The sequence below is a fragment of the Chinchilla lanigera genome, unplaced genomic scaffold (assembly GCF_000276665.1).
Source record: "Chinchilla lanigera isolate Chin_1 unplaced genomic scaffold, ChiLan1.0 scaffold00076, whole genome shotgun sequence".
In the NCBI taxonomy this organism is placed as follows: Eukaryota; Metazoa; Chordata; class Mammalia; order Rodentia; family Chinchillidae; genus Chinchilla; species Chinchilla lanigera.
The window spans coordinates 10,448,455-10,460,253 of record NW_004955477.1 but is presented as its reverse complement, the minus strand read 5'-3'; the positions used below and the strand labels follow the sequence as shown (position 1 = coordinate 10,460,253).

The 11,799-nt window shown below is 48.7% G+C and overlaps 1 protein-coding gene across 5 annotated transcripts in view; it reads left to right on the top strand.

Annotated features, from left to right (window-relative positions):
* The window catches only part of Cfap46 (cilia and flagella associated protein 46), a 104,642-nt gene that overhangs the window by 57,162 nt on the left and 35,681 nt on the right, over window positions 1-11,799 (top strand). For all 5 annotated transcript variants that reach the window (XR_001230822.1, XM_013503030.1, XM_013503031.1 and 2 more), the window contains exons 28-35: window positions 1,097-1,268; window positions 2,898-3,103; window positions 4,293-4,487; window positions 5,299-5,448; window positions 7,593-7,741; window positions 8,516-8,614; window positions 10,361-10,493; window positions 11,394-11,540. Coding sequence is in view for 4 of the 5 variants with exons in the window: in XM_013503030.1 (XP_013358484.1) it covers window positions 1,097-1,268; window positions 2,898-3,103; window positions 4,293-4,487; window positions 5,299-5,448; window positions 7,593-7,741; window positions 8,516-8,614; window positions 10,361-10,493; window positions 11,394-11,540 (1,251 nt within the window). In the remaining variant the exon portion in view is untranslated. The remainder of the gene's footprint in view (window positions 1-1,096; window positions 1,269-2,897; window positions 3,104-4,292; window positions 4,488-5,298; window positions 5,449-7,592; window positions 7,742-8,515; window positions 8,615-10,360; window positions 10,494-11,393; window positions 11,541-11,799) is intronic.

Below are 11,799 nucleotides of genomic sequence, written 5' to 3'. Positions count from 1 at the left end.
GCACCTCCCTAAAATGGTGTCTGATCAGCTGCCGCTCACCAGCTCTTGTAGTGCACAGTGTCTGCTGCTCTGTTCCCTCTGCTGTGTTTCTCCCTGAGAAAGCCTCTAAAGTCATCCATCTTCACTGTGTCTCTGTAAATTTGATCTTCCTTTCTATTGTCACAAGCCAGGGGAAAAGTGCAGATTGTCCCTTCTTGTGTCCTCATTGTGGTCTAACTGTTCAATAAAGTTCAATATAGTCTCCAGTTTTCCCTTCAGAGCCTTCCTGGGTCCCAGGGATCCTCCTCCCTCCTTCTCTTCTTCTCCAAGTTGTTATTTTCCGGTGTCCAGATTCCAAATCTTGAAGAGGCTGATTTATTGCTGGTTACTGCTCCACCATCTTCCCAGAAGTCCATTTGCTCATTTTTAAAACTCAGTCATTTGTCTTTATATCGTTGAGTTGTAAGAGTTCTTTATGTATCCTGGGTGGTAGTTCCTTATCGAGGACCAGGTGCAGTGTTTTAGCCCAGGAAGAGGCCTGAAAGGGAAGGTAGCATGTAAAAGAGCCAGTGCACCATGTGATAGCACCAGGCTCAGAGCTAGGCTGGTGCCTCTGCCTGTGAGCTGGGGAAGCAGCCTCAGTTGTGCAGCTGTCATGGGCTGAATATGGGCACTACCAAGACTTGGGCTGCCTCTTCCTTGTCCTTTCTCCCTTGGGAAACAAGTCTAACTTGCAAACCATCCAGGCAAGGACTCACATACACAAGGGTACATTGTTAGAGCCCCCCATTCTGTGGTGCAGGGGACATTGTGGGAGATGTGTGTGCGTGCGTGTGTGTGTGTGTGTGTGTGTGTGTGTGTGTGTGTGTGTGCATGCCAGTGCACGTGCATGCAGAAACAGGGACTGTGGGCAGCAGGGAAGCCAAGGGCTGGAAGACTTCCTACCACACCTTTGTCTACATTTGGAGAACTCAAAGAGCCTTGATGACAAAACCAGTCTCCTTAGAGGTGTTTTCCAGCACGACTACATTGTGTCAAGGCCTGGCAGAGTGTTTCATACTGCAGATCACTCCCTCAGGGCAGACCCTTTATCATGCTTTTCTGTCTTGTCCCAAAGAAACCAGAGAGTGAGTGGCAAAAGGTTGACTACATTATGGAGTTCAGCGAGTGGCTGTACCACAAGCAGTTTCCTCTTGAAGATGTGGTCTCCCAGCTCTCGTGGGCAATTGAGATTCTACTGGCCATGAAACTCTCGGGAGATGTCCCCAAACTGGAACCTGCATCAGAAGGTAAGGATGCCTCCCCGGATCCTTTACTTTGCAGGGTGGCCATTGTTCTGGTGTAACCACACCTATTCTGTGTTCAAGAAATTTTCTGTTGTAAACAACAAAGCATGGACCCAGTGGCATGTTGAACTGGATCTTTATGAACTTGGGAGGCGGGTTTTGCCCCACCTCCACAGTGCTCAGAGGGGGCCGGAAGTAAGCTGGCCTCATCAGTTTCAGATTACATTCACAGGTAGGCTCAGGTCAGGTTAGCTGGGAGGTGTGAGGAGTGACCCACTCAGCACAGCCACTGGTGTAGAGGCAGGCTTTCTTGAGGGCTGCCGGAATAAGTGTTCTAGGCACCTTGAGTGGAGGAGCATCACACATTCCCACTGATCAACACAGACCCACTTCAGGATCTCCTCACAGAGATGCATACTGACAGGACCCTGTTCATGGCCACATGTGAGGAGTAGGAAAAGCCTAATGTGAGGGGAGGTTTGCTGGTGAGGAACAGGGTTGTGGGGAGACATAGGGAGCCTCACCAGCAGGGGACAGAGTGCCCTGTGAGGAGTGTAGACACCCAGGGAGTCCCACAGGTCACTCCTGCATCACTTGGCCCTGGCAGAGGGGAAAGGCCGTGGCCAGCAGAGATTTGTGGAGTCTCCAAGCAGTACTGGACAATGCTGGTCTCATCAGGGTCACTGTGCTAGTAGTCCCTGGGCCTGAGCTTGCTGTCAAGGTGGGCAGAGGGTCCTTCTCAGAGTTCCCAGGCTTTCAGGGAAGGGTGAGACAGAGAAAGGGGCTGTTGTGCTGCAGGGGACCAAGGTGGCCTTGGATTAGGATCAGATCCCAGGGCCCTCTGGAGTCAGACCACAAGCACCTGAGCAGCTCAGTGAAGAGTCGAAGCATGGCAGACCTCAGGCTTGACCAGGGAAGCAGAGGTACAGTCTCTCATCAAGACAGCAGTCTCACTCAAAAGGGAAGACAAGCCCTGAGGGTCTGGGCCCCAAGCAGCAGGGTATGGCGACACAGGCCTCAGGACAGGCGTCATGGACGCCTTCTCTGGGTGCTGAAGCACCTCTAACCTGGGCTTGCAGAAGTCAGGTGGAGGAAGGGGTGGGGTCTAGGTACAGCACCAACCCCAGAGAAGTGGGAAGGACCAAGAAATGAGAAGCATGTGGACCATCCACTCAGTATCCAGCCCATGTGTCTCGGCAAGTCAAGGCCCCAAACCAGCCAAGCAGAAACCATAGCAGCAGCTCATGGCTAACCACTGCAGCTAGTCTGAGGGCAGGCTACAGGGGCACAGGACACCAGCTGGGCACCCCACACTCACCAGGCCTGGGGCCAGCAGTTTCTTGCTTCCTACTGGAGAAGGCCCATCCTAGGAGATGGGTCTTTTGTTTCTCAGGCCTGGGAAACATGGAGGAACTGCTCAGATGAGCCACCTTCATGAATGGTGACCACAGGGATTGTGGTGACCACCATCCCAGGACAAGCAGAGAACATGGAATGCAACAGGGTCAGGAGTGTATGGCAGGGATAGGTGGCTGGGTTGACCTAGGCAAATCACCAGGCAAGAGAGGGATGACCTGGTCCCCAGGTGATGAGTCGAGCCTGTCCTGAGCCATGGGCAACCCTGTTGTCTAGGGCAGTACTCACCTGTTCAGATACCTGCGGAAGGGCCCGTGACACAGGACACAGACACATTCTCCTTGGAGCAGTTACAAAACGTGAAACAATTGGAAACCCTGGCCCGAGCACACATCCTTCGTGCCCTGATGATGTCCCCCAGCTCTTCTACCTACGAGGATGACTGTCTCATGGCTTACACTTTTCTCAGGCGCATCTTGCAGGTGAGCCAACAGAGGTGCCGAGCTGCTCCATGAAGGTTGCTGCTGCCCCACTCTCCCCTTCCTGGGACCAGAATCTGTAGGACTCACATTCTAAAAAGAAATCAGATCCTTTCTCGGTGTTTTCTAAAGACCCCTGAGATGAACACATATCAGTCCTGTGATGTCCACATTCTTCTTGCCTGCCTAATTGTCCCATCAACATTTCTTCCAACCCTGCCACACTCCGTGTTCTCAGAAGACCTCAAAGGAATCAAATCACTATGTCTTCCAAATCAGCCGCTCCTCTCCAAAACCTACCCAGCACCCTGCCTAACCACCATCCAAAACTGTCACAGCTAACATCACTGCTTCAGCTCAAGTCTTCCTGTCCTCTCACAGCCTGACAGCTCACAGGCTTCCAGAACCTTCTTCTGTCCCCCACCCCCACCCATGCAGGGGTGCCTTGTGATCCCTTCTCCCCCAGCTCCCCCTGTGAGATGCCTGATGGTCTCTCATCCTTGGGAATTGCCCATGTGCACTTGTCCAGAACCCAGGAGCAGTGTCCATCAGGACAGGCCTGTTTTCATACAGCCTCAAGCAGGGTGCTGAGGAGCAAGGGGGTAGCCCTCAGCTGTGAGAAGAAATGGGTAATCCACCCCACTTCCCCAGTATTCAAGCCCTGCCTCCAAAAAGGCTCTTTTCACCATACATTTTTCGCTAGAGACCATAACAAAATCATCTACAGAGGGACGTGTCCTCCTTGAGGACCAGCTATGTCTACTCCTCAGACATCCCATCCAGAGCTGCATAGGTTCAGCCCAAGGCCTCTCATGCTTTGCAGCCCCTACCCATTGAGAGTTCTTCAGGGAAGCCACCATTGCCCCTGCCTGGGCCTGGCCCACAAGAAGAGGTCCTGTAAGGATTGTCATAATTTTTCCCACAGGAAGCCTTTATGCTGAGGATATCCAGCTGTGTCCCCAGTGGGGAAGTCCAACCTGTGTCCCCATGTGCTTGTGGGCCAGGGCTCCACATCCACTGAATACCAAGCCTCTGGTGGGGGTGAGGTGTGCTCTGCAGGGGCGCTTGACAGCCATGATCAGAGCTGAGCAACACTGTCAGCTCCAGGTGCTCCCTTCCAACCAGGTATGGTGGGAGGTGGGCACTGCACCCGTTTTTAATGCTGCCATTATGGATTTCATATTTCCCCCAGGTTTCTTTGTTAACAGGAGGAAAACTGGCTTCAGAAAAAATTCTAGCAGCATCCAGTTCACAACTGTCATTGTTTAAAAAAGAGAAGGAAAAAACTAAAGAAAAGGAGAAAGAAAAAGAAAAGGAGAAGACAAAGGATAAAGATGAGAAGCTGAAGGAAAAGGAGAAAGGGAAGGAAAAAGGGAAAGAGGAGAAGGTAATGGAGAAGGGCAAGGATGTAAAGCAAATGACGTTGCATCTTCAGAGGTGGAAGAGAGGGGGTGAGGGCCACGGGTCAGGCTTTCAGACCTTATGATTTCCTCTGTGATTCAGTTTTCACTTATGTAAAACGGGAGCAATGATTTCGCTTTCTTTATGATTCTGCAGTAGCTTACTCCTGTGCCTTGAGTGAGCCCCTTACCACAGCCTTTACACAAACATACAACCCATCAGCTGACTCAGAGGCTCTGGGCAGCAGGCAGAGTCTACTGGGGCCCTAGGGTCCTGGCTTCTTCATATATGCAAGCCCATAATGCACCTATGGGATACTTTTCACCCTGCAAATATTGGCTTTCCCCACTGTCAAAGCAGATCTAAGAAACCACACATCTGCTGGCTTTCAGAGCCAAAAACTCACTGTACTCTGAGATGAAGCACAAGTACCCAACACCCAGTCCTCTAGGTCTGCAGAGCCTGAGCGTTGGGTCCTGAATGCCAAGGGATGTAGAACATGGTTTTCACTTCTTGGACGTGAGATCGGAAACTGAGATAGAAGTGAGATGTAGCTCTGATGAGGCACCCATGAGAGTCGGATGCAGGGAAGGCAGCTGTGTAAAGAAAGGCTGTGTGCTACACTGCTCCAGGGAAAGGGCAGGTGTGCAGCACCCCACAGGCACCGTCCACAGGCACCAAGGCTGTGCCGGAGGAGCACTGTCTTCACGAGCTCACAGCTTGTCCGCTGCACAGCTGGGCCACTGAGGCATCCATTTCTAAACTCCACTTTGTAAACTCTCCATTCTCTCCTTCAGTCTCAGACCCCAATGTCCACCAAACAGCTTGAAGATTTACCAATCAGCATAGAAGAATGGGCATCCTATTCTTGCCCTGAGGAATTGTTGTCTATATTCAAGCAAGACAAAAGTGACTTCATTGTGAACTCTGCCAGCATCCAGAAGCCAGTAAGTGGGTCAGAGGAAGCAGTGGAACAGTTTAGCTTCCCAGCACTGTGTTCTCCATTCGGGGTTTCTGTTACAAATGTAACCAGAAAGAGGACCCATTAAACAGGTGTTTCTCTAGTAAATTGTTGAAAGGGGGCTGCTGTCTCTCACCTCCAGTTTAGGGAACAGAGAGCACTGTTGGCTGCTAGTCAAGACACCCTCTGTCCCCAACAACTGCCAACATCCATGGGAAACTTCCCTCTGCCTGCATTCACCATCCAGGTACACATTCCTAAACCTGGCATCATGTCTGCATTGAGATCTTGTTTCTGCTAAACAAGTCCCCACAAAGTGGGAAGCCAAAGTCATGGATATTGTGGGGTCAGCAGGGGAAGGTTCCCACACCCCATCTCAGTCTCCATGGTCACATGGCCTCTCTTCTCAGTCTAATCCCCTCTTACGAGGGGGTTACATTTAGGGCACCCCTAAAGAGAGTCTTGTCTTGGTCATATCGGCACAGTCCTTTTTGCCATATAAAGCAAGGCTCTAAGGATTAGGACCCAGTATCTTTGGGGGTGGTGGGTCAGCTCAGGATGTTCTTTCTGGTTTGGAACTTCATAGGAATGGAATCCTTCAGCATACTACGTTTTGATTCAGCTTCTTTGACTCAGCATAATGTCTGTGATGTAATGTAATCACCCATACTCCTTTGTGACACAGTAGCTTGTTTCCTTTCATTGTTGGAGAGTACCTGCTGTAGCACACAGACCACAACTTCTCTGTCCTTCACCTGTTCATGGACATTGAGTTCCTTCCAATTCGTGCTCTTACAGATGAAGCATCTATAAGCATCTGTATATATGTCTCAGTGCCCATATGTCTAGAAGACAGACCTACTGATAGAACCTCTGATCACAGAGTGCAGGAATTTCCAGCAATAGTGAATATTTCCAGATTGCCAAATGACTTTCAGGACAGTTATGCTGGCTTTCTCTCCCTTCTCTGCAGTAAGAGTCCTGTTGCCCCCTACCTTGCGAGCATAGTGGCCATCACCTTCCCAATTAACCCATATTCTGGACATGCAGTGGCATCTCTCTGTGGCTTAAGTGGGCATTCCCTGATTGCAATGAGGTTGGACACCTGTCCAGGACTTTCTGACTGGCCATTCAGATGTCCTCTTTTGTGAAAGTCCTTGTCCAGTGTATCACCCATACTTTCTTTTCCTTCTTGATCAAAGGGTCCATTTTAGAAAGAACATTATGACAATCATGTGAATAGCAGGTTACCTCCTGCTTTGTGATTTGCCTTTCTTCTCTCTTGATGGGGTCTTTTTATGAATAGAGGTGATGCTTGTAACTTAATAAAAGGGATCTTTTTCTTTGTGATTAGTGCTTTCTTGTGCCCTTTTCTTCTTTTCTTTCTTTCTTTTTAAAAGAAAAACTATTTTCTTCTCTGAAGGTCACACAGATATTCTCTTAAAATATTTTCCAGAAGGTGTAAATACTTTCAACCTCCATACATAAAGTCAGATTTGCATCTTCTGTCCACCGGAACTTCACCTGTGTGTGAGGCCGGATCTGGAGGCCACCCTGCCTCTCAGCCACCGGCCTTTACAGTGTGTCAAGAGCCAGGACACTTCTCTGACATGTGTTATCTTCTAGGTCTTGGGCCAGTACTTTTTCCCTGAGTTGTTCACTGTCCAGTTCTTAGAACCAGATTTTCAAAATAATTTATTAAACTTTTCTAATTTTCTACTTAAGAGTGATTGTTTTGACAAGCATAGTCCAATGTTACAAGAAACTTTAGATCCTCTATGTGTCAAATTTTAAAGCAGTTGTATGTGTGTGCAAAAAAACTCTCCATGTTTGATGGGTCAGTAATTTTTGGTGGAAAAACAAAACAAAAGCATGAATTTATTGAATAAATACATAAATGGATGTGTCTTTTGTGAGGCTCTTTATACTCAGGCGCTGATGACTCCAGGACATTGCAGGTGACAAAATGAAAGCTACTAATGAGGGAGAGAAGGGAGAGGGAACTCTGTTCCTTCATCCCATAGACACTTGCTGAGCAACTGTTGTGTGCTAGACACTGCTGGCCGGAAGCTGGAGCACTAACATCCCTGCCCGCCTGTGACCTTACATGTTTCCTGTGTGCTTTCATAGACATACAGTTTATATTACCTGGACCACTTGGTCAAAGCCCTGCAGAAGCTGTCCCTTCATGAGCTCACCATCCCACTCCTACAACTGGGTGTCCTCATTGCAAACTCTGTGGTAGAAAGCAAGAGCCTGGAGGATCTCTACCACTTGCGGTTGGTACATTCCTTTATGTCCAAGGGAACACTTCAGTTGGCTAGAGTGAAACTGTGCCCAAAGCATTATAAAGGCAAACAGCACTGTAAAATATTAATTTTAGAATTGATTATCCACATAAATAATAGATCACCTCAGGTTTATAAGTTAGAGAAGTCAAAATACTTGTATGCAAAAATGGCCTTTTTATATTACAATTTCTACCTGTTCCTTAGAGAATGTTCTTGCTTTAAGGAAATGTACTTGAGGTGTTTCGGGATAAAAGGATTTTTTTATCTTCAGTTTACCTTCAAGGAGTCCAGGAGAAAGGGAAGCGGAGCAGAGGGAATAATGAAGAGAATGTGGTGAAGGGCTCACATGGAGGCTGTGGGTGATTGTGGGGGGTGTCTGTGTGACTTTTCTGTAAAGCTAAAACTGTGTCCAAATGAAAGTGTTTTAAATGAGACTCAAGACGCAGCTTCTTGCCTGACGCTGTGCCAGACCTGGGAAGAGCCTTACTTTACCTCTGAAGATGATTGAGATTGTAAATGACATAGTGAATAAAATCTGTGAGTGAATGATTTCAAAAATTTGTGCCTGAAATCTGATAGTCACCTGTTATTTTTTCACTAGTAACTTTGCTTTACCTTTTAAAATTATTGAAAGCATCATTTGGGCATATTTTTTTTTTTAGTTTATCCACACCTCCCACACAGAATCTAGCACATCTTACTTTTATGATTGATGGCAGCCTTCATAACAGCGTTCCTTCTCCTTATCCGGCCTTTCCCCAGACTTGCCCAGGTGTGTTCCAATCTGAGGCTGCGAGATGCAGCCACTCACCATGAAGAGGTGGTTGGGGCGACGTACATCGGGGACATGGAGCAAGCCAGGTGTGTTCAGGTCCCACCCTGGGGGCAAGGGGACAGAGCTCACTCCTGGGTGTGTGATCTCTCCCTCTAGCATGGTACCACTAAGCTAAGGCTTGCCCACAGAGAAGGGCTGATAAGACAAACCCCAGGGCCTCCAGGTAGCCCTGGGCCATCTGACACAGCCCTCCCTCAACTGTGTGTGTGCCCTCTCAGCCCCAGGCCCCTGCACCTGCAGTTGGACCGTCAGCTCAGTGCCTAGAGGCCCTGCAGGGCAGCACCTGAGGAATCTGAGCACACAAGGCATGCTGTGTTAATTCTTTCCAGTGGCTTTCACTCCCTTTTATATGAACTCCTGAGCTAGGTGGGCACTCTGAAGGGATAAACAGGAAATAGGCAGACATGGGGTAAGGGAGGGTGTCCCTGTGTCCATTCTAGCTCTCTCCGGGGAGACACTGGGCATGATGATGGCTCTGGATAAAACATCACACAGGATTCTGGTCCTGGGTCACTCAGAGATGCCTGAGGTTTGTAAATAGAAGGCTGTTTAACAACCAAATTAATTATCCTTACTGTAGCAATCACTTTTAGATTTAGAGATCTCTTGGGTATATTTCTATATAGTTCTATGTTGTTAATTTAATAATGCAATTTCATTTTTTCTGTTATGTAAGTGATATGTTTGCTATTACAGATTTTAGAAAACATAGATAAGGAAGAAATAAATTTTATCACGGGGTCCATCATTCAACCTGCATTCATGTTTTGGTGCATGTACTTCCAGTCATTTTCTCCACTATATAAAAATACATACAGTTTTTATAAAAATGCAGTTACTGTATGCCATAAATACTCTTTCACATCTAAGGCTGTGGTAATGAATGCCTCTGTGACAGTGCTTGTACATTTGTAAGCACACAATGCATTTGCTCAGCCCCCTGCTGGGTGTTTGAGTCATGTGTCAAGTTGACGTGGGCATATCCTAAAACCTGGTCTTGGTGCAGTGTCTTCACTGTCCTTGGATATGCTCAGTGCAGCTGTGGAGGCTGTGGGTTCAGCTCCCTGTTCCCTCATTCATCAGTCTATGAGCACCTGCAACATAGGGCGCCGCAGGGCATAAGGGCGGGTGAGGTTCAATGATACCAGGAGTCGGGAGTATGGCGGGGCTGAGTTCTAAGTGCAGATGATCAAGGGAAGCCTGGACAGTTGGAGAAAACAAGCCTTGGGGTCTGAGAGGGTTCAGCAGAGAGACTGGAAGTATGAAAGTCCCTGACAGGAGGAGGCTGGAGAAAGGGTAAGAGATCGAGCGGACATGGGCTGGGCCTTGGGAGGTAGTGGCCTATTTTTTAAAGGACCACTGTAAACGTGGTGTAGCAAATGACTTGGAATGGGGGGCTACGATGGTATGTTGGGAGAATACAGGCCCATGATAGCAGGAGCCCATCCAGGTCCTCTGGGGTGGCCCGAACCCTAGCGGAGCTTTGCCTTTCTAGATGGGTGGCAGGGAGAGGCACGTCTGAAGGTACTGAGTGTGAAGTGCATATTACACTTCTAAGTCAGAATGTCAGACAGCTCCGAAAGGAGAATGAACAGACTGCAGGTGCGGATTCTGGCAATTCCTGGGCACTTCTCTAGTCTTTGTAAATATATGTAAATGATGGCTTCTTATGGCTACTTTAATCGGCATTTCTTTGATTACTAATAAAATTGACTATTTTTATTATTCATTTGGTTTTATCTGTTGTATCTTGTATGTTATACCTACAATAGCTGCAGAAAAGAGATTTCACTGAAAAGAGAGAAAAACAAGGAACCCGTATTAGAAGACAGCGTTCCAGCGCTGAATGAACAAATGACACCTTCCCACCCAGCAGAGGTGAAGCCGCTTACAACACAAGACAAGGTAGCCCCACTTTGCTATGGCACCGATTCCATGGCGAGATGTGCTGGTGATGAGTCTGCTGCACAGGACTGCAGTGGAAGCCAGCAGGCAGAATTTACTGGTTAAGTGTTTAATGCAAGCGCTCTTGTGTTGGGTTTTACGGAAAACCTAGGGAGTAATCAAGTATGTTCCCACCGTGGGGCCTTAGAAATCTCCGGAGAAGATGAAATGTATGCGTACCACAGATTGCCATGGAGCAGGCCTGCCAGGGGCCTGGGCCACAAGTAAGAGGAGAGGGGCTCCCTGTGGAGCAGAACATGTCCCTGGAAAGCCTCTCAAGACCTGGTCTGTGCTCTCAAGGCCCCTGTTGTCTCATCACCAACTGGCTCTCACCTAGAGACCAGCAGGTTTGCCTTTCCAGGTTTATGCCAAAAGGGAGTAGCTGTCCCAGCCACCATGCTCTTACAGCAAGAACCTGATTCTGCAGAGTGCCAGGCTTTGAGCCCATCAAAGTCTACATTTGAATGCAATAAGAAAGCACTTGGGCCTGGGAGTGCACGACCTCCTCTACTGGGACCAGGGCTTCACGGGTGACCCAAGTCCAGGAGGCTCAGGGTCAGTCATGTACTTTGCTGAGCTACACTGGTGACCCGTCCACACTGGTCAGAATATACAGAGAGGGAAGGAGAGCACTGGTGCAATGGAGGCAGTGCCTGGGCTGCAACTAGTGGGGGCCTCAGGTGGGTGTAAGAGAGTAAGTTGGGAGAGGCAGATGTGCAGAAGGCATGGAGTTTGCCAGCAGGGCAGAGGCCTGCCAGCTTCCTGAGCTTCAGTGCCAAGAAAAAGACCCACTTTCACCAAAGCATGTCACGTAGGACACAGACACAAACAGTAGCAGTTTAGGACCATGGTGTCTTACAGATTTTGAAGATAAATGGAGAGACCGGAAAGGGCCTGGATGGCACATCCTATCCTCAGTTGTGGATGCTCAAGGCAGAGGTCCTGCTGGACATGGATCTGTACCAGCCGGCAAGGCTGCTCCTGTCAGAGGCTCTCCTGGCCTTCCAGGTGAGGAGGCCCACAGTTCATCACCTCCGAGGCCGCTCCTTTCCCCTGCACATAGCCGAGACACTTCTGACTGGGAAACAGGCTTGTTCTGTGTCCTTCAGTAACACACACACACAGAAATCACTCTTTCAAGGGCAAACATGGAACCTCATTTTATAACTGCCAGAGAAGCCCCACGGCCAGACAGAAAGGCGTGGTGCCCTATGCAGCCCACAAATTCTCTCTCTCTCTCTCTCTCTCTCTCTCTCTCTCTCTCTCT